A 22,629-nucleotide genomic window follows, 5' to 3' on the forward strand; every position below is an offset into this window, starting at 1 on the left:
GACGGGACCGTATTAAATAAAATAGTCCGGATTTACAAATGTCCAGAATAGCCAAATATGTTTCCTTTGCATATAAGTTATCACCAACAAGTCTATAAGGCAGGATTCCCAGACAGGGGTTCGAACTAAAGAGATGTAACTGTATGACGACAATGTATGAGAATTCCCCTTTGAAATGATATGAAACTCAAAGACATCAGTATATCACGATGTACTGATGTTGATAAAGATAATGTGCAGAAAAAAACCTTTAAAATATTCACTTCGTCATTTACGTCGCCGCATGTGACAATCATTTTGGGTTAAGTAAATAATTCACAAACATGCCCGAAGGCTGTGTGATGCAACACCCACCAGCCATGACAGATTAACCGAATTATATTAAAAAAATGTGTGTTGCTTGATAGTATTGTAAACACAGAACGGGTCAAAGGACGTCATGTTCAATTCCGTGTCACTGTGACCCGCGGGTGGCTTTCAAAAGATTCCTTTCAAACATATTATCAGATATCGAGACAGAGGAGAAGTACAAGACATGTCGGAATGTTGAAGCAACGCATGGCTGCTAAGGAACGTGAACAGGGCGACGCTGTCATTACACCAGACAAATCCATCTCCTGCTCGCTTCTAAACTGTTTACTCCGACATTCATGCAAACAACTTTTTATGTTTTTGTTTTGCATTTTGTGTGTGTCATCTTACTTCTTCTTCTTCTTTTGCAACAATTTATTTTGCATTTATATCTAACGGAGAACTATTTTCTTATTGGCTGATAATACAATGGGTGGGATTTGTACTGGATTATTGTCCTTAACTGGGTCACTGATTTGTACTGTTGTCTAACGTCATTTTGGCATGTTTATGATTATCTAAGAAGTCAGTGAAGTATTTATTTATAAGATTTGACTTCAAGGTGTTTTAGCGTTCATAGAGTTATAAACGTAAAAACTGGAGCGTCCACTATGCGTAAATCCGCTATCCGTATATTTATTGATACCCATCGAAGAGTCAGTTTTGTTTGATGCGAACAGTGGAACTAACGAGAGGGTGAGGTGAAATGGAGTTTAACGTCGTGTCCAAGAGTATTGCACTTATATAGCGACGTGCATGCACGTGTGAGTGTGTGTGCGTGGCTGCTTGTACTAGTCCGGACTAATGCGATTTTATAGTGCCAACCCACTGAGATACCATGCCTCAGTTTAACATGAATACCCCACTCAGCCACAGTATACTGACTCTGAGCCGACCAGTTCTTGTTTTAGCCCCTTACTACCGAGCGCCATGCAGACAGGATAACAACAAGTACCATCTTTTAACGTCTTTTGGTATGACACAGCCGGGGATCGAGCCCTGGACATTCCGCTCTCCGGGCGGACACTTTACCACTAGACCACGGGGGCGGTCCAAATGAGAAGGACATTGTGTACCAGAACATAGTGATGAATAGGACATTAGCTCCTTAGGTATATGTTTCCTGGTATAGTGTTACCTACTTCTGATTGCCCTAGGCCATTTGGCACCAGGTATCCATGTCCGGGGCGTCTACTGCTAGTGTACAATGTCCGGCGGTCGTTGAGGTCATGGGACTGTATCATCTAAGACACCTGTTTTGACGTTGATGACATAAACCCCCGATCCTCCAAAGGATGGCATCCAAGTAAGCAGAGCGGATTAATGCACTAACGGGTTAATGGCCTAACGGTTTAAAACGAAAAACGCATTTCTGCCTCACTAAAATGATTGTCACTTGAGGGAAATAAAAATGTGTTGTTAGTCCCGTACAGTGAGTGAGTATGGTTTTACGCCGCTTTTAGCAATATTCCAGCAATATCACGGCGGGGGACACCAGAAATGGGCTTCACATATTGTACCCATGTCGGGAATCGAACCCGGGTTTTCGGTGTGACGAGCGAACGCTTTAACCACCAGGCTACCCGACCGCCCCTAGTCCCGTACAATTTGTATGTAATCAGGCAGTGACCGGCAGAAACAAAACCATTATTGCATGACCGGTCCCTAATTTATAACGAGCACGTATTTAACAAATAATCTTTCTTATTACCAGTAGGGGCGGTCGGGTACCCTAATGGTTAAAGCGTTCGCTCGTCACGCCGAAGACCCGGGTTCGATTCCCGACATGGGTACAATGTATGAAGCCCATTTCTGGTGTCCCCCGCGGTGATAGTGCTGGAATATTGCTAACAAGGGCGTAAAACCAAACTCACTCACCGGTAACGTTGACTGTTGCAGATATGAACGGGAAGGTTATGAGATCGGGCTCCCGTACCAGTACAACGGCAAGGTAAAGGTTCAGCCACTCCACGGAGTCCATCACAGATATAAGTCGGTTGAGGAGCTCATCAACTATTTCCCGCGCCACGTACGGGTACTAACCCAGGTGAGCTTCAAGGAACCCTCTGGAAACCCCAAAACCCTTAATGTGGGAGATTCTTTGGAACTGAAAGCTGTTCGTCGGTCCAAGGTCCATGGTCTGAATTCCGTGAGGTGTACACGTGGCGGTGAGGATATTATCCTGCCGAAAAGTGTCAGAGGGGTATTTCAGGTTCAAGCAGACGACACTGAGCAGACGATCAAAAATGTGGTTGATACGTACAAACTGCCTCAGTGTGTCAAGTTCATCGACTCTAGCGTCCAGGAGATCATGTCAACGGACATCAAGGAGGCCATTGATAACCTCCAGTCTTACAGTGGTGAGATGTTGCTGACAGGGGTCAAGGACACCGCTCCCGTGTTGTTCGGCCATTACAAGGGTATGACGGGGGACCCCAATTCGAAATTCTGTCGTAGGAGCGCTGTGGTCATCCCCCTAGACAACCCGGAAATCAGCGAGATCGAAGTCCAGACTCCAGAATACATGGACAGTGATGACTACGAGTTGTTCGTGCTCCAAAACTTCTCAGAAAGCGCTGCCACGCCGGATTTCGTGGAGGGAACGCTCTATGTGGACTTTCTGCGGACGTCACATGTCCAGTTCTTGGAGATCAAAGAACCTGAATCTGAGTCTGCCACCCTTCCTCCCCCTGTGCCCCCTAGACTCAAGTCAACTCATGGGGAGGCCCCAGGAGGGCTGAGACAAGAAGCCCCCATACCCCAGCGGCCAGGTAAGAACAGACTGATATATTCGCTTGACTATTCGAACCCTCACAAAACCAGAATAACACTAAGGAGCGCATAGGACATAGCCCGTGATTGTGTGTCACCACAATTGTATTATTAATCTACATTTCCAAACATCATAAATATTTCATCAAGTCTAAAGACACGGACGTATCATGTCATGTAAATCCATGAAATATGCATGTACTCATGTTTCATTTTGGCTTTTGTACAGGGCAAAACATACCCCAATACCCTCTGGTTGTCGCAATAGCGGGTAGTCACGTGAGACCTAGCTGAATGTGTGCAATCGTACCTCGTAACGTTGCTGTCAGCCATTGGTTGCCTGGGTGACGCTCAGAGATTTACAGTCGCCGTGATGTTCCAGCTATGACGACGGACCGGACAATCCAGTGATTGATATTGTGAGAAACGACCAGCGGCGTCGGGGTACAGTCACACGCAATCAATCTGTCCGCGAGCCTGACCACCCGATCCACTTAGTCTCCTCTCACGACCAGCATAGGCTGGGGATTAAATCTAACCCGGAACCCATACACATGTGGATTGCATATACTTGTGTTATTCTCACCCATGAATGTCTGGTTCCAGCCCCAGTGACCCCCCACGGCAGGCAGCCTCCACTCCCACCTCTGCTGTCCAAGGCAATCCCAGTTTCAAGGCCTATTAAAGCCGCCCCACCGTCAACCCCGACCAAGCATGTTGCGCCACAACCAATTGCGCCGCAGGCCAGAGGAAAACCAGTGGCAAACCAACCTAGCAGGCCACGAGACACCAAGGGCAAACCGGCAGATCATTTTGAGGGCACATCCGATGGAGAGCTGGCCGCTTCCATAGCCGAGGCGTTCAGTGGGCTTGGATGGGGAGACACTTCAAATAATTGTAATTCCTTCTTGTTTATAACGTTCATATGAATACATACCAATCTGACTTGTCCTAAAATATGCGTTTCAATCTACAGCCTTTAAGCTAACCCTAGCCCTAACCCTCACCGTAACGCGGATCCTTATCCAAACCCTAACCTCAACCGTGACCGCGACCCTAACCCTTCCTTGACCCAAACCGCGACCCTGACCCAAGTGATATACTGTAAAACCTGCCTTAAGGGGAAGTGCCATTTTCAGTATAATCACTTCCATTAAATTTTTTTATGAAGCATGAGTTCGCCAGCTGCCGCCGCATGACAACCAAACAATCCACCAGCCCCACAATCTCTCCACCCTACCGCACGCCCACTCACCCCTCCAACCTTTAACCTACCATCTCATCATCCAGCCACCCACCGCCCTCCATACTACAAGCTGCCACTCAACCACCCCTCCCCCCACCCCACCATCCTTCCCCCACCTCCCAACCAACCACCCCACCATCCTTCCCCCACCTCCCAACCAACCACCCCACCTTAATTACCCCACCTCCCCTCCAACCAACCCAACCATCCTTCCCCCACCTCCCAACCACCCACCCCATCATCCTTACCCCACCTCCCCTCCACCCACCACACCTCCCACCCCCACCTCCCAACCACCCACCCCACTCCCGAACAATATCAACTATTTTTCTCTATATTATGCAAGTAATGTCTTGACAATGTCTTGTCATTTGCCTATTTGTCTAACATGTATCGTAACGAAATATCTTCTTTGTTATAAACTATAATCAATATGTGTCAAAGCCACTACAGAAATGTGATATGGAATCCTAATAATCGCTGTTGTTTAGGTGAGTCAATACCAAGCCAAGAGGTGCCACTACCGGTAAGGAAAACATCAACATATCACTTTGCTTATTCAAATCTTTCCCTGTATTGATTCTCTGTGCAAGAACGGAACATTTCCTATATAATATCTTCTTAAATATACAAATTATTAGATATTTCCGTTTTTTCTCCCGGTATTCAAATCCTACACATCCTAACTATTCTCTCCTCTTTAGAGTAGCAAATAACAAATAACAAATAACAAATAACATTTTTTCTCAAACAACCTGCAACTTTTTTTCTGTCTTTTCTTAATCCTACACATCCTCACAGTTCTCATTAAAGTTACTAGAAGTGCTTCTCTCTATCCCAAAATATTACTTTCTCAATAACCAAGCCATTAACAACATAACCATCGACCATATTTTGGTATGGTGACCTTGAACTAGGGTTTTCTACATCCCAAACTGTCACTTCTGTTAAACGTTTTTGTTTAATATTTCATCCATATTAGTTAACATTAAATAATTTTGTTCCTGCATCTTGAGATTCTGAAACTTCTTAGTGAAGCATGTTATACAACGGCTGCAGCAACTAGAAATGGTAAATTAAATATAGATACCTTTAAGTTGAACATTTAGCAGACATTTCCAACGTATGCTGCTCTTCGGAACATCAGATCCAAGATGGCGACTTGTTTTATTGATTCGGACATTAATTATTTTTTTTTATCGTGTTTATATCACATAGTTGCCACGTTATCCTGGTCGACTTGTAGTCATTGTTATCTACACTGTAAACGGAGCTGTAGGTGATGATATACCACTCAACATTTGGTAGTGGTATTCGACTGCCCAGTGGTGTTGGTGGTTGAAGGTAGATCTGACTGGTTGTTTGGAGATGTTGTTGTACGAAGAGGATGCGATTTGGGCATGGAACTGACGCATGTTATTCTTCATTTCAATAATAATGTACAAACGAAAACATTATACTTGTTGTCTCCCGAGTTTCGTAAGTGTGTGAACTAGCATAGTATCCTTATCATGAATTGAGTAGTAAGTTTAGGGTCAGGGTCAGGGTCAAGGTCAGGGTTAGATTTATGGTCAGGGTTAGAGTTTACATCATTCCCCAGTCTTTCAACACCTCGCTCTGCGCGTGGACAGGTTAAGCTGAACAGTGTGAGGTTATTTCGGATTGTTTGGCTGAGCTTGAGCGTCTTCGTCATGTCCCCTTGCTTCAGTCATACTGCATCCTCCAGGGCTGCTGAACTGATGGTCTTGATGATACTGTTTCTTCTTAGGTCTCGTTACATCGTTTCACAATTCAGGTGTGCCGCCGTGGATCAGCACCTTATCCACCTCCCGCCTATATCACGAGATGATGTTCTGATGCCACGATCTCCATAATGGAGAAATGGCGACGACTGAACGTCATATTGCTAATGAAGGTCTTTACCAAGTGTCCTCAGGGTATGGGGCGTAATTTCATCATATGTCTCTCACTGTATACCGCACGATAATGGCTTACATATGCTAGGGGGGCGGTCGGGTAGCCCAGTGGTTAAAGCTTTCTCTCGTCACGCCGAAGACCCGGGTTCGATTCCCGATATTGGTACAATGTGTGAAGCCCATTTCTGGTGTCCTCCGCCGTGATTTTGCTGGAATATTGCTAAAAGCGGCGTAAAACCATACTCACTCACTCACTCACTACACATGCTCGTGTGTTCACTCGCTGGCCTGAAATGAATAATTCTATAATATTGTAATAATATTCCTACTTCAATAACATTTTTTATAAACAATGCATATTCACCTTCTCTCAAAATATTGCTTATTTAGAAAACAACATTCTTCTGAAATAGAGAAGTTTAAGGAAAATTAATCACAGTGTGTAACATTACATGCTACATGTACTTTAGAACAATCTTGAAGGCATGAATTCATCTGATATGTCGAAAACTCAAACAGTATATTCTGTGTAAAGGGTAAACTCAACAGATGCATCAATTTAATGATAGTGTACTACAGCTCTTTATATCAATGTCACACAGAAATTCACGCTTGTTTTAATGAAACACGTTTTGATATTTGCATTACCGGTATGTATTTAATCATGACCATGCTGAAAACATACTTTCGCTAGAGTGAAAAAAATAAGATTTTTATTAAAATCAGGTGAAATATCACGTTTTGTCACACCTACAGTCAGTCTGCCTCATTGACACTATGGTTTTCTGAGTAAGGTCATGAAGATCACAAAGAAAATATAAGACTTGAATTTATTTTGTCAAATGCAATATTTATCTCTTCATGTGGTTTACTAAAGTTGATATCTTGACTTGAAAATATTAACTTTGTCAGATCACAAGATGAAATATTATTAAACATATTTTATTGTCCAAAAATACAAAGGGCAGCACTTATTACCGCCTTCTCCCTATATACAGTTATACATAATATTGCATAATGAAAATGAACAATTTACAGTTGAAGCTTCACATTGTGGAAACATAGTGCGCAATATATATACAGTGCTCATATGAAGGATATGTACAATGTGCTGGAAAGTGAAGACAGTGTGCATCTCATACATATCCTAATATTATACATTTTAGTGTTGAATATAGATTTAACAATATTAATGATTAACAATTTGGAAACAATAATATGCTAGCTACTGAATCTGTTAGTCGTTTCTATAAATTTGTGTACAGACAAGAATATTTTTGTATTCAGGAAAACTTCTAAGTTTGAATCACCAAAAAGAATACTATGTAGAGTTTTTTGTCCTCCAAGATTATCGATAGCTGTCAGTAATGTCATCATATAAGGTACATTCGAAGAAGAAATGGAATGAATTTTCACAAGGAGCATGCTATACAAGGAGCATGAGATAAATTCATGCTATCATCGTTATTTGACAAGGAAAACAAATTTCTTCTATGTATTTATATTTTTATATTTTTCTCTTTTTGATTGAATTATAATGTCAATATCAATTTATGCATTTGAAATATTTGAATACAAACTGTTAAAGAGTTATCTGTTTCTGTAAATTATATAAAGATCACATGTAGATTGAACATTTACTGGACATTATTAGTTGTTTTTTTGTTCATTTCATGACATGATTAAATTGGTACAGTAAAGTAAATATAATTTTGGTCGAAATATTAATTGTTACCAAAATTGCAGATCAAACTGTACTTTACTTTAAATATTTACACACCCTTTATGTAATAATTCAGTTGAAATATTACACCTCATGCTATCTAATCTGTCAACATTGACAATCAAAATAACAACTGTTCACAATCACAACAGCACAAGTAGATCTAGAGGTCTAATATTTTATTGGAATGCATTTGAGTCCATTACAATTTACATCAAATACACAACTGATGCAAACTTCTGATTTGTTACGATTGTAAATTCTCAGTAGGTTACAATATGATACATTATATCAACATATCAATTTAGTTAGTTTCTGACATATATTTAGATATGGTCAAAAGGTCAATATTTCGACTTCAAATACAACCCGCAAAATTATTTAAACTCACAATAAATAGTTTGGCTTAATGGTGTGTAAACAATGAATTATTTTTTACAAGATTTCAGTAGAATTTGTATTAAGTCTGTTCAGCTACCATAAACTGCACTGGGAGTTACCAGGTGGTCATGGATATTTTAAATTGAAATCACAACAGAACGGCCAGATATCGGTAAGGAGACCAGATAACAGTAGAATAGTTTGTCAATAAGAATAATGTTCAATACTTACGATAAATGTACCGGGATGGTTAAATTGTCACAGTTTGTCCCGATTGCATGCCTTGTTTACATCTCCATGTGTTTCATGTGATATCCAGCCTTCACCTTCTGCTCTCCAAGCCTCGCTTTCAAACCGGAAATAGCGAAGTGTGAAAAAGGTCAATAGATACATGTAGATTACAATATGACGAACAAAACGTATGTGTTTCTTTACAGTTGAGGACAAATTATGCTGTTCGAAAAACGAAAAGAACCAAGGTATAAGAGGCAATATTATCAATGGTCCTAGTGTAGTTTTTGTTCTTCACATCCGAGTGGCGCTTGTTTTGTGTCTTCCCCTTTCCTGCTTACTAGTTTATTCCGTGTGTTATTTTTAACACCTACTTAAAATCGAAATTATTTCAGCACATTCACGTGTATAAATATTCTCAGATTGTCAAGAGCATCTCCCCGGGGTAAGAGTGTCCACTAGGCTATATCAGCCTAGCTTCTGCAAGACTTTGATACAGGGTGTGGACACGCTTGCCTCAGGAAGATATATTAAAAGATGACAGGATAGGCTAACACCTCACAGACTGCTTGACTCAGCTCGCGCAATATTGTTACTCCTAGCTTCCATAATGTTGCATCTTCTAATGTCTAATGATTTGTATGGTTGTAAATAGTTCTTTTTAGAGGAATATCAAGGAAAGGAGTGAACGAGTGCATCTACCTGAATGCCGCATTTAGCATTGTTCACGCTCTATCACGATTAAGTATAACGGCATGTCGCGTTTCCTTTGCATATTTGATATAGGACCTAGGACCTAAATGAGACTTTTCCTTCTTTATACGATTATTCTCTAAAATGAATTTGAAACAAAAAGGTAAAGACTTTCTGTTATTTTAGAATTGGAGGCCACATTGCCGAGATTGCAATTTATATAAACAGATTTTGGACAAGTTTTAACAGCAATTATCATAAAGTGTATATTTTCATTCATGTAAGTTTATTTTTAAGTACAAGGCAATATCTTTCAATATGTATGTTTTTGTTGAAGACATCACTTCCGGTTTGGGCGGGAAGGGTAGTTGTGGTCATTATTCGGGATAAACTTATTGCTACTTTCTGTATAATGTGGGCAAACCAGAAGAAAATGGTACTGATCTTCGATGACCATATAATCACAGTTTTGACAATTAATATATTTTGGTCTGCATCAACTTTGCTATAACGCATTTTTTGTACTTTTAAATTATGGGCAAGAATATGAAATGAAATGAGAATATGTGCCAAATCTTTTCCTATCAAAGGTGATATAAGATACAATTCTGAAGCAAGCACAAACATCTCGGAATTATAATGAGAGAGAAATGATGAATTACCAGTTTTTCATTCCTAAATCTTTGCATCGTTGCTCAAACATACAAATAAACTGTTTCATGTCGCAACAATCCTGGGCAATCCAAACATAGGTTTCAGTTTCAGTTTAATATTCTCAAAGAAACCACCACCAGCCGTACATGAGCATTTACAGCCATATATATAAATATATAGACATACAATATATCTTGACAGATTTCTTATATCTTTAAGCATTTTGGGTGAAACAGTACTACAGAGTTTAAAAATATTTGGCCACAGGTAGTATTTTTTGGGGATATACCGAATTGTTAGTTGGAGAAGAGCTTCGCATCTGAAAAGATAGTGAAACTCATCTCCAACTGAAAGTGAATCACAGAGTTGACAAAGTCTTTCTTCTCTTGGTATATTCTGCCATCGGCCTGTCTGAACGGGCAAGTCATGATTTGAATTACGAAATTTTAATATCGGCATATAGTTGCCTTTAGGAAGTAACAGATAGTTTTCAAAATTTGAGTTTTGCTTATAGTGTTTATAGTATATACCCTTTGGACTCGACTCCACTCTATCCCTCCACTTCTGTATAAACTGATGCTTAAGTTTCTGTTCGACCGTTGAGACTAGCCAATTTGTAGAGCATATGTATGGTTTATGAAATATTTCACTTAGTCCGACATAATTTAGTATCTTTTGAACACACATAATCCATGGAAAATTTGTTTTGTATTCCGCTGGCTTTGAGATAATGTAGCGGTACAGAAATATGATATTTTTTCATGCCACTTTGGCAATTCAATTTGTGCCAATAAGCTATTATACGTTTAAACAGTTTAATATATATTGGTTCCCTGTTAAGTTCTCCATATACCATATAATTTGGCGTTGAGTTTCTTAATCCGGCTGCAAGTTTCAAGAATTTTATTTGTTTTTTTTCTATTACCTCTAACTTTTCAAAACCCCATACATCTGAACAATATAAAAGGATTGGAGCAACCATGATATCAAAAGCAGTTAGGAGACAATCGAGTGGTAGATTTAACTTCTAGCTCTTTTTAATAGGCTGTTCATCGCTTTCGTTTCACTTTCAATCAGAGCTTTTATTCCCATAACAAATATTCTGTTTCTATGGAATTTTATTCCTAGGTATGTATAAGTATCTACTTTTTCCAGAGGCCGTTTATTTAGAACAAATATATTTTTGGAAGATTTAGCCGGACCTCCTCCAAGAATCAAAATCTTGGTTTTTGATATATTTACCTTTAGTTTCCACCTTATACAGTAATTTTGAAACACATCTAATGAATATTGTAGACCTTTGGGGGTTTCGCTAAAAAGTACAGTGCCGTCTGCATATAGGAGTACTATCAAATGTATCCAGATCTGTGTCTCATTCTCCGTTAAGCAGTCGATATTTATTCCTACGCATTCGTTATCGATTAAAAGGATTCCAGGTCATTAAGTAGGATTGAAAACAAAACGGGTGACAGATTTTCCCCTTGTCGTACACCTCACTCCCATGGAAAATACTCAGATAATGTATTATTTCATTTTACCAATAATTTGATGTTCATATACATATTTTTGACCAAATTGAAGAATCTACCCTTTATGCCTGTTTTTAGCATTTTGGTCCAAAGACCAGTTCTCCAGACAGTGTCAAATGCTTTGGTGAAGTCTATAAAGGCACAGTAGAGTTTTTTCTTTTGTGTTTTTAATAACTGTGTTAACATATGAATAACAAATACATTATCTGCAGTTGAAAAAAATCTTTCTGAAGCCAGCTAGCGCTGATGTTTTAAGATCGTTTTCTTCTAAAAGGAGTTTTAATCGGTCATTTAGAATACTTGTAAACAATTTACCAAAGCAACTCAGCAATGTTATCGATCTATACGAATTTGGGTCATATGGATCACCTTACTGTTTGTAAATTGGTTTTATTATTCCTGTTAACCATGCTTCAGTGTAATACCAGGGGCGAGTACCAGATTACAGCATTCAGTATATAAAGGGGCTAATAAATCGACACTGTCAATGATATAGTCGTTTTCTACGTTATCTAGACTTGCTGCTTTGTTCCGTATTAGTTTCGTTGCTGCCTTTATAATTTCATCAGTATTGATATCATCATTCAAAACACTGCAGTCACTTACATTCCCATCTAAAATATATTCATTAAAATCATCTTCGTCTTGTTTAGGGTTCTGGTTTATTTATTTTTTAAATTCAAAGAAGCTAGCAATATCCGGTATATTTTTCTTTACTGTTATACGTTGTTTATTTAATATTTTTCAAAATTCTTTTGGCGATTGTTTGATATTTTTGCGAAAAGGTTCGGTCAGTTGGTTATTATAATTTCGTATATGTTTGTCCATTCATTTTTATATGCCTTCTAATGCTGTCGGTAGACACTTTTTTTTCTTACTGCATTATGTTTCTTAAAAGCTTTGTTAAACATTTTTCTTGCCTTTTTGCATTCATTTCCGAACCATAGTTTATCAGTTTTACTAGCTTCGCCACCACAGCTTCTCACACCAAATGCCGCACGTGCAGCGTCAGTTAGCACGTGCGCGATGAGCGCTGCGTGGGCTAACTGGATGAGTTTATTTATTTGTTCAACATTTATATTTTGGCAGAATAAGTCAGTTTTGTTGCTGTCGTAACGTTTTGGTTGATTCATTTCCTTATGTATGTTATTCGGTTGAGGGGAGTCCAGGTTTTCTAAGTTAGGTTTTGTCACAGTTAGAGAGAATGTGAGTGAACAATGTATAGCCGAGAATAAGGGAGAGAACTCCTGTATATCAAATGTTATAAAAAAAGCAATGACATAATCAATTACAGTTTTGTCCTTACATGTTGTTTTTCCAATACGTCTATCCCTACCCAGTCGTCCATTTCCTATAAATAAATTCAGATTTTTACAAATATCAATCAGTTTATTCCCGAAGTTATTTATCTTGATTCTATCCTCACCCTTGGCAAATTCAAGTCATCCAGTGTAGATTCAGGCTCAATCTCTTTTCTTATCTCATTTACATCTAGATCAAATTCATCAATTATGTATTCATCAAAAACATTATAATCACATAAATCACTTGTTCTTGCATTAAAATCGCCGATTATTGTAACATAATCAATATTTGAGAATACCTCAAGTATAGATTTTTCAATTTCAAAGAATGTATAAGCAGTAACATATTTGACCCCTTGGGGGAAACGTAGGCATTGCCTAGGTAGAAATCCTGGTCCAAGTTATATAATTTTCTGCAGATTTTAATCCATTGAATATGCTCACATTTGACCTCAGTAGGAGTGATATAGTTTACATATATATTTCTATTTGCAATACCTAACCCCCCTGATTTTCTCAGAGCCCCTGATCTATTTTGAAGAAATAGAGTATATCCATCAATTTGTAAGTCATCCAAGGAATCAGTTTTTGTTTCTTGAAGGCATATTATGTCTCCACTTTTAAGCAAGTTATTAAATTCTTTGTAGCCTAATCGTTTTCTAAGTCCACACACATTTAAGCTTAGGAATTTTAACTTATTTAAAATAAAATCATTTCTAATTATAGGGTCATCAGCATGATCACTATCTGTAAAATCATCATCATCATCATCATCTCCACCTCCACCTCCATGATTTGCATCATTAGTATTATCGTTATCACCAGCATTGTCTGCTCGGAAAACAAGTCTCTGCAATGTTAATATATTTAGCAATATCATTGGCCCTATTATTTACCTGCTTGATTATGCAGTCACTATTTGGGGGATGATCAGTAGGAACCTCAGACATATGCAAAGCTGAATTTGCTGAAAACATATTACTTTGGATGAGAGTGACTATACCATTTATAACATCAGGGGGTGATATTATAGGGTATATTTGCAACACATCATTATCAACCTGATTTGCATCATTTGTATTACTATTATCACCAGTATAATCTCCTAAGGGGAGAATGCAATGTGTTCAGTGAGAGCCTCGGGCATATTTAAAATAGATTTTGTTTGTAATAAATTATTTTGGATAAGATTGACTGTGTCATTTGTAACATCAGGGGATGGTATATTAGAGTCACAATTCAACATATCATCAACATCATCAACATCATCAACGTCATCAGTATCATCATCATCATCATCATCATCATCATCATCGCCATCGCCATCCCTGGCATTAACATAAACCTGATTTGCATAATTAGTATTAACATTTCCACAAGTATTATCTCCTAGGGAAGATTCACCTTTTGGAAAACGATTCTCTACCATGTTACCATGTTTTGCAATATCATTGGCCCTATTATTTACCTGTTTGTTTATGCAGTCAATTGTTTGGGTGTGTTCAGTGGGAGCCTTAGACATATGAAAAATAGATTTTGTTTGAAATGAAATATTTTGGATAAGATTGACTGTGTCATGTGTAACATCAGGGGATGGTGTATTAGAGTCACATTTCAACATATCATCATCAATATCATCATCATCATCATCATCATCATCGCCAACCCAGGCATTAGCATCAACCTCATTTGCATAATTTGTATTACCATTTCCACAAGTATTAACTATTAGGTAAGATTCACCTTCTGGAATACAATTCTCTGCAATGTTATTATGTTTAGCAATATCATTGGTCCTATTATTTATCTGCTTGTTTATGCAGTCATTTTTGGGGCGTGTTTAAAAGGAACCTCAGACATATGAAATATAGATTTTATTGCAAGTAAATTATTTTGGATAGGAGTGACTGAACCATTTGTAACATCAGAGGATGATGAAATAGTGTCACATTTCAACACATCATCATCATCATCATCATCATCATCATCATCATCATCAACCTGATTTGCATCAATAGTATTACTATTATTACCAGTGTTTTCTCCTGGGGAATATTCACATTCTGGAATACAATTCTCTGCAATGGTATTATGTTAGGAATATCATTGTCCCAATTATTTATCTGCTTGTTCATGCAGTCAATTGTTTGGGAGTGATCAGTTGGAGCCTCACACATATGCAAAGTAGATTTTTCTAAAAATATATCCCTTTGAATGAGAGTAACTGTACCATTTTTTACACCAGAGGGCGATATACAAGGGTCAATTTTCAACACATTATCCTGGGTACATTCGACAACAGACAGGCAATCCTTAGGTAGATCTGAAACATCAAGAGGATTATGGTTGTCAGTACATGAGTTATTAATAGATAAAGTTCTGTTGTGAACAACAGAGGCAGCTGAGTTATCAGATTGTCCTGAAAGTTTAGCCATATTGCTATATCTAGATTTTTTATCCCATGGGCTAGCGTCTGTACCAGGATCAGAGTCTGGTAAGCATGGGGTGTGAAACACACTAGAATAGTCACTCGTGAACTCGAGTCCACCGTCCCATTCCTATGCTTGACCAGATTGTTTGCGGGGAGTCCTGTAGGGTGGTGGGGTGTGAACGTCCTGAAGCACCCTGTTGATGTACAGCTTATAAACCACAAGGTAAGCTTGCTTACCCTTCTGTCGAGCCCCTCTCAAAAGTGGCAATAGCACTTTTCAGGAAATTGCTCCATGATAGGAAATTGCTCCACGATAGAAAAGGGTTTACCCTTCAATTTATTTGCTGCTGCCTTTACCGAATTTCTCTCCCTCGTGTAGATAAACTTTGCTATCAGGGGCCTGACAGTATCTCCTGCATGTCTCGGGGGTCGGGGCCTTCCGATTCTGTGGACTCGTATAAATTTCATGTTTTCGGCGTCTAAATCCAGATGTTCTTTAATAAAGTCTTTCAAAATGTTCTCACAATGTTCAAGAGTCCCCTCCGGTTCCGTCTCTGGTATGTTCTTGAAAATTAGATTATCTCCCATTGAGCGACAGTGTTGATCAACCAAGGATTCTTTCATCGAGAGATTTTCTGCCTTCAAATTTGATACATTTGGAACACAATCCCCAATCTGATCTTTCAATGCCTTCATGTCGCTTTTACTCATAGCTTCGTCCGTCGTCCACGTGTCGAAACAGTCACTCATAAACTGATTTGATTCTGCAATATCATCTAATCGCGTTCTCAATGTGTCTATTTCTTGTACTTTATGTTGAAGTTTGGACATGTTTGTTTTGATGGAAAGCACATCAATAGCGTCTAGCTTTGAAAGTTTCTTGTCAATGAGATCAAGCTTGGCCAAGATGGCTGACGTATCTGGGCTCTGAGGTAGGGGTATCTGAGATGGCATGTAGGGACTGGCAAACGATTGAAACCTTGGTTTGGTGTAAATACTTGTTGGTGATGAACTTGAGGTGAGTAGACTGTCTCAAGAGATTGTCTCACGGCGTTAGCTGCGTCTATCTCGTCAGATCGCTTGCTTGATGGAGTGTTTCTTTCTTTTTCGTGTTTTCTTTTGGCGTGAGGGTGGTTTAGTCATAGCTGTTCATATCTTGCATCGGTATAGTTCTGATAGTGCATCCATGGACGTGGTATTAGATGATAGTCAAATGAAATGTGAGAGAGCAGTGAGAGAGCTGATTCGAGTCACACCTGCTCCCGCTCAAGCCATGGCGCAAGCCCAATTTGTACCATCGTGATCATGTGATTTCAGCATAGTGTAACAAGCATGGAGATAGCATGGGGATGCATACGAATTATTCTACACCAATAGCGTATACATTTAGTAAAATAGTGGCACATAAATAATGCCTGCCCGCTTGTCCCAGAATGGCATTTGTGGAACCCAAATATAGTGCTGGCACAGGTGGGAAACTCATCTAATCAAGTGTTATTATTCCAATGTGCATACTCACTGCGACTTTCAAATAGGTAGCTTGCTTATCTTCGAGTGGGAAATTTCTGTTCTATTATTGGATAGCTTGTCCTGGTTATGCTCATTAGTGTTAAGGGGATAATATTAAGAATCCACTTAAGCAAAGTGACAGATATGTTCCTACGCCCTGTCTGTTGTAGTTTAGCTCGTGCAGGAAATAGGTTAAAGTGTGGTATTGTCATGGTCTTGGTTGTTTCATGATGATTGTTGAAATGAAGTGTTTTAAGCGTATCCCTACTCTGTGTTTAATCAGCCTGTGACCTCCCGACATCTATTTAATCGCTTCTGTCGTTTATTCGTGTTATCACCATTCCGATTTCCCTAACGCTTGTATTATGACGTCATATTGTAAGTTGTAGCAGGATCACGAGGGGGCATGGTGTTTAAAGCGTCCCGCGTTAGATTTTATACCACGAGCTGGAGGCGAGGGACGCCGGGAAATTTATTCCCCTCCATGGCGGGTAACACAGTATTTTATCAAGATCACCTGGACCAATCAGATCTCATCATTCTGACATGGAGGTATGATAAAGTATTCTGTCAAGATCACGTGGACAAGTCAGATCTCATCATTCTGGCATGGGCGTATGATAAAGTATTTGATCAGGATCACCTGGACCAATCAGATCTCATCATTCTGGCATGGGGGTATGATAAAGTATTTTATCAAGATCACGTGGACCAATCAGATGTCATCATTCTGGCATGGGGGTATAAAAATGTTCATTGTCACACCAGAAAACATCTCGCTTCTTTAATGATTATGGGTTATACAGGCACTTGTTGTCCAAACAATGGCATAGTATTGCATTAACCTGTTACATATCCAAGTCAAACGTTAATCATAAGGGTTAAAATACGTCAGCTCGTTTAGCAGAGGAAACAAAGGTGAGCGTTAGATATGACGTATAGTCAGTGTTCGACACACGTGGCAGATGTACATTCGTCTGAGCAGTGACACACACACACACACACACACACACACACACACACACACACACACACACATTAAATGGTTGCTCTGTTAAACAGCCGCGTTCTCGGTCTGAAGCATGTCATCAAACCGACTCATACGTTGTCTTCTGTCAGTTACATGCCCACAAGCAAAACCTCGTTAACTCGAAGAAAATAAGTAACCCGTAGTTCGGGACAAGAGAGGGGCCGTTGACATCAGTGCATACCATCGTCTTAAACAAGATGTGGATGTAAATGATTTCGAATTAAAGAGGGGACATGTGTGGCTAAGCCGCCTAAATTCTCTTTGCAGAGTTGCGTACCTTGTGTGTGCCAGAATCCTATGATTGTGGGTTCGAATACCAGATTCAGCCTGATTATGTATCTTGGTTTACCAGCACAATACCCGCGGTGGTGGGTTTCACCAAAATGGTTGACGTCTATGTACACGCAGTGATTTAACTGTTCAAGCGGCGTTACACCTAACTCACTCACTCACTCGAGTTAATTAGGTTTCACTGTGTTCCTAAAGTGAGTGCGTTAGTAGTCTTTTGCGAATTCATAAAGCAAATAATATTTATATTTATATTTGTTCTTATTACATAATTGTAATCATCTATCCTTGTGATTCTGCAGTGACTTACAAACATCGTGCACGTGTTTCAGGTCTCAGATGAGAAATCAATAGTTCAGAGAACATGGAATAAAGTGAAAAAGATAGGCAGAAAGAAGAAAACAGTTTCTGTCGATGACGTCGTTCCCAAGGATGAGGCCGGGAGCGATGACGCCGACTCCGACGGGCCTGACTACGACTACATCGACGACGAAGTACTACGCGAACACATGAAGGCGATTGTGAAACAAACCAGAGCCAAGGAGCAAACGAAACTGAAAGGCGGAATCTCTGCAAGCCAGAAGCCGGTCCAAAGGGTGCTCCCAAACGCTCACAAAGATCCAGCTCAGGGTAAGGCTTCCACATCTCTTGAAGTTCTCAGCATCAGTGAACTTGAGGAGTTGCTGCGGTCATGCGGTATGCAGGACCTAGCGAAGGTCTGCCGGCAAGAGAACTTGGATGGTTGTCTTTTCTGTTGCCTCTCGGATAAACTTCTAAAAGCAAGACCATTCAAACTGGACGACTACCGCATACAAAAACTGAATTTGATTAAGACCGGGTGGAGACCGAAGACGTAGAAACGAACAGCTCATTGCAGTATGGACAGGGAGCGTCATTGACAAAGACACGTGGACTCAACATTCGGGTCCTCTTGCCTCGAACAGAACAGGAGTTCACTTTAAACTGAAAACCCACCGATCACATTCATATATACTGAACAAAACAAGTTAGGGATCATCAATATTTTTGGGAATATTTTTTGTAGTGAAGACTGAGCACACACTTTCATGAATATATCCTAAAACATATGCATGATCCCTAACGTTGTTGGTTCAGTGTAGTTCGTACAACAGAGAAACATTATTGTTTGTAAATAGAATCCAACCAATGCAGGCCGAGATTACATATAGGACTGGTGTGAGCCGAGTGGTCACCATTAGAACAGATGTAACTACTTGACTTGAAGTTCAAAACAACATTTTTGTCTTTCATTAGAGCCCTATTGTTATCGGTGGATTATTATTATTATTATTATTATTATTATTATTATTATTATTATTATGATGATGATGATGATGATGATGTGGTTTGGCAGCAATATTGAATTCATGCTTTTCAGGGTGCAATTAACTTTGTTTTGGTACTTTTTTTGAAACCCTACTATTGGAATTGCTCTGTTTATTATTGTTTATTATCAGATTCCCCTTCTTTCGGACTACTGAAAATGTTACATCTCTGAATCCGTGACATCTCTGCTCTCTTCTGCGTGTCCGTTCTTGTGTCAAAAGCGTACCTCTTCTAGGTCTCAAATAGACTGCACCTGCAACTCAGAGGGTCCGATAGTGTCTAATTTGTGTATGTGTATGCAGTCTACTATTGTAGAGTCAGACCCATATCTCTCAAGGCTAAGAGGGAAAATTAAAACATAATCAATTTAAAACAACATATTTAAACCTATTGTTTCTCGACCGCTCATCAAACTTATGTCAAACATGCAGTTTTTAGTATCATCAGGTGCCAGTCACCTTTTGTTTTTTGACACATTGATTTTTTTCAAGATGTCATTTGGTGGACAAACCTCACACCAGAACCTCCGTCGATGTAAGGGCAGTTAGTGGATCTATTTCACATATTTTATTTATGCTTCTTATTGTAAAACACCGTTCACTGTCTTTGCCGCCTAAGGAGGATTAGGGACATCTTCTAGAATAATTTGACTTGCCTTTGCATGTGTTTGTGACGGGTGCCACCGATGGGGCAGAATAAGGTTATCTTTTCGCGAACACCTGGTATCATCACAATTTGATAGTGATTCATAAACGGATGATTATTATATTGTCGGAATCAAACACGAATGATACATGTTTCCTCATGATTATAGATGGGTTTCGTCGCCTTTATGTACAAACAGACCTAAGACCTAACTACACTTTCTGGTTTAAAGTAACAAATTTTGTAGGTATGTTTATGAGATACGACAATGACCATTTTGTTTCAGTTATCTGTATCAACCAAAGAGAGATGCCGTGAGTGGACTTCCACGTATGTCAACTTGGACACTCCAATAAATGTTAGTGTAGCTTGAAGCCCCATATTAATGCTTGTAGCTATATTTCAACTTTGCCATTGTTTTCCCTTACCAACTCAACTTTTAAGAATTAAATTAAAAAGCAACATTTTTTATATTGACAAAAACGTGAAACAACCTCCTAACATATAAAATAGTACGTTTGTTTTCAATACGTTCATTCAAGGCCAAATTCAATTCGAGGTTGAAAATATTTCATTATGACAGAAGTATTCTTATGTCTTGCTTTAGTCATTTTTATGTTGTTGTTTTCGCCTGGTGTGTGTATTTAATAAAAACATGTGCTATGGCTTTTATGTTCTGAATATGTTGTCACGTGAGCAGTACTCAGTTTACCTCATCTCGATGGAGTTGTAGTTCAACCTTACTGTGTGCTCCATTTCTGTTTGAGAACATTTAACTTTGTATTCTGCGGAATAAATAAGTGCTATTCCGATTATATTAATTTCCTAATTTCATTATTTTTAGCAAAAGCCTCGGCTTATTGCGAGAGTTATGTTTTTGTACACAAAAATATTGTGAACTAGTCAACAATACAATATACAATTAATAGAACAGTCGCCTTCTCCATTAAGGGATATTTTGTAATAAACTCAAAGGATAAAGAATGTATACACCCACGTTTGATTTTGGCTTAAAATAAAAGAAACAAGTAGTGGTTATTGGAGGGTGATATATTTGATACAGGTATCCTAGGTGTGTTCTGGACCTTAGGTTTCCAGTGCTTCGGTGACCACTAACGTTTTGATAACGTCTGTAAATCTTTTGTCAATCAAAATTTAAAGAGCACACTCTCTTTTGCCCGGCAGTTAAGTTCGTTTATCATTTTCACATTATGTAGTATGATTTTATTAATCTGTTGTAGTTTTTATTTTTCTAGTTTGTTGTTCGTAAACGAATACGGAGTTCATGTTTTCTATTTTAGATAGCATAACGCCATATCCCCTAAAAGTATCCAGATATGTGTATAAATAACTGTTGTTGTATTGTATAAATGTTCCAAAGTTATCAGGTTATCATGCAAGAAGATTAATGTGATAGCATGTTTGTATTGTATACATTAAAATCATATTTATGTATCCTAGTTTCCAGACATTGTATCGTTGGTAATTTGGTTTGTTTCATTACACCGGGTAATGTATTGACTAAGGTTGGACTTGGAATAGATTTTGTACCCAGATATGATTTTTCTCAATTGTTCTTATTTTCATAATTTACATTCCAAGGAAATTGGTATAAAACAACCCTAAAATCAAGTATGATTTGTTTTTAAACTTTACGACACATGAAATGGTTAAATGGCAGAGCCATTAAGGCATTCACGAGTCTAGCATTCAGGTAGTTGAAGTGAGATAACCGACTTGGAATACAGCTTTGTATATTAACTTATTACCCTTACGGACAATACGGTAGCACTTCGTTGTCTGGAAACATACCTTTCTGAAATATATCGAAACGACATTTGGATTTCCACAATACAATGCAACAACTTCTACTAAGATAGTGATAAAGTCATCTAGACAATCATTCAACTTCGTAACTCTGGGGTGTTTTATCTCGACCTTATAGAGGGAACAGTACCTGCATCCTGTGATACCGGTGCCCGGATAGTCTGAGAGTGAATGTTATGCATGCTTAGCGTTGTGTATTATAACACGTTTGGTCAAATATGAAACTTGACACCAAGCATCGCCTAGTTTCAGTGTTACAGATTGTCTCAATCCCTAATTATTTGATTTTATTGATGTTTACTTTTTTTAAATGATATTGTTAACTACATGCAATATGCAAATTGGAATAATCTGTAGCATCATGAGCCAAGCTTACAGCAATTCCGTTACAATGCTATAATTCCAATATAATTGCGGACAAAAAAAGACATACACATACATTTTATATTGGTAAAAATGAAACACACAAGAAGTGCTTACTCGATGGTGATGTACGCGCATCACAGTCGTGCTTTGGACCTTACATTTGCAGTGTTTCGGCGACAATGTTTTGTTGTTGTAAATCCAATGTTCAACTGTATACTTTCTTACATTTATATATATGTTTTCTGTTATAAACAGTTAAGTACGTTTATAACGAACTGACGGATATAATGAATTTATTTTTGGTCCTGGCCATTTGCTGTGTATGTGCTGTGCATATGCTTATTACGAACTACGGTCATAACGAACTAAAGTTAGTATTCCATTTG

At 38.7% G+C, this 22,629-nt stretch overlaps 1 protein-coding gene across 3 annotated transcripts in view; it reads left to right on the forward strand.

Moving 5' to 3' along the window:
- The window catches only part of LOC139478440 (uncharacterized), a 33,911-nt gene extending 13,224 nt beyond the window's left edge, over positions 1-20,687 (forward strand). Inside the window, exons 2-7 of one of the 3 annotated variants that reach the window (XM_071260901.1) lie at positions 2,251-3,122; positions 3,730-4,020; positions 4,861-4,895; positions 8,827-8,868; positions 18,391-18,688; positions 20,337-20,687. In XM_071260901.1, the coding sequence (XP_071117002.1) occupies positions 2,251-3,122; positions 3,730-4,020; positions 4,861-4,895; positions 8,827-8,868; positions 18,391-18,688; positions 20,337-20,368 (1,570 nt within the window). In that variant the 3' untranslated portion in view covers positions 20,369-20,687. Of the gene's footprint in view, positions 1-2,250; positions 3,123-3,729; positions 4,021-4,860; positions 4,896-8,826; positions 8,869-18,390 lie in introns of all 3 variants that reach the window. The other 2 variants (XM_071260899.1, XM_071260900.1) reach the window with 2 other exon arrangements.
- The last annotated feature ends 1,942 nt before the right edge of the window (positions 20,688-22,629 follow it).

The sequence above is a fragment of the Haliotis cracherodii genome, unplaced genomic scaffold (assembly GCF_022045235.1).
Source record: "Haliotis cracherodii isolate W230 unplaced genomic scaffold, xgHalCrac1.p SCAF_4, whole genome shotgun sequence".
Classification (NCBI taxonomy): Eukaryota; Metazoa; Mollusca; class Gastropoda; order Lepetellida; family Haliotidae; genus Haliotis; species Haliotis cracherodii.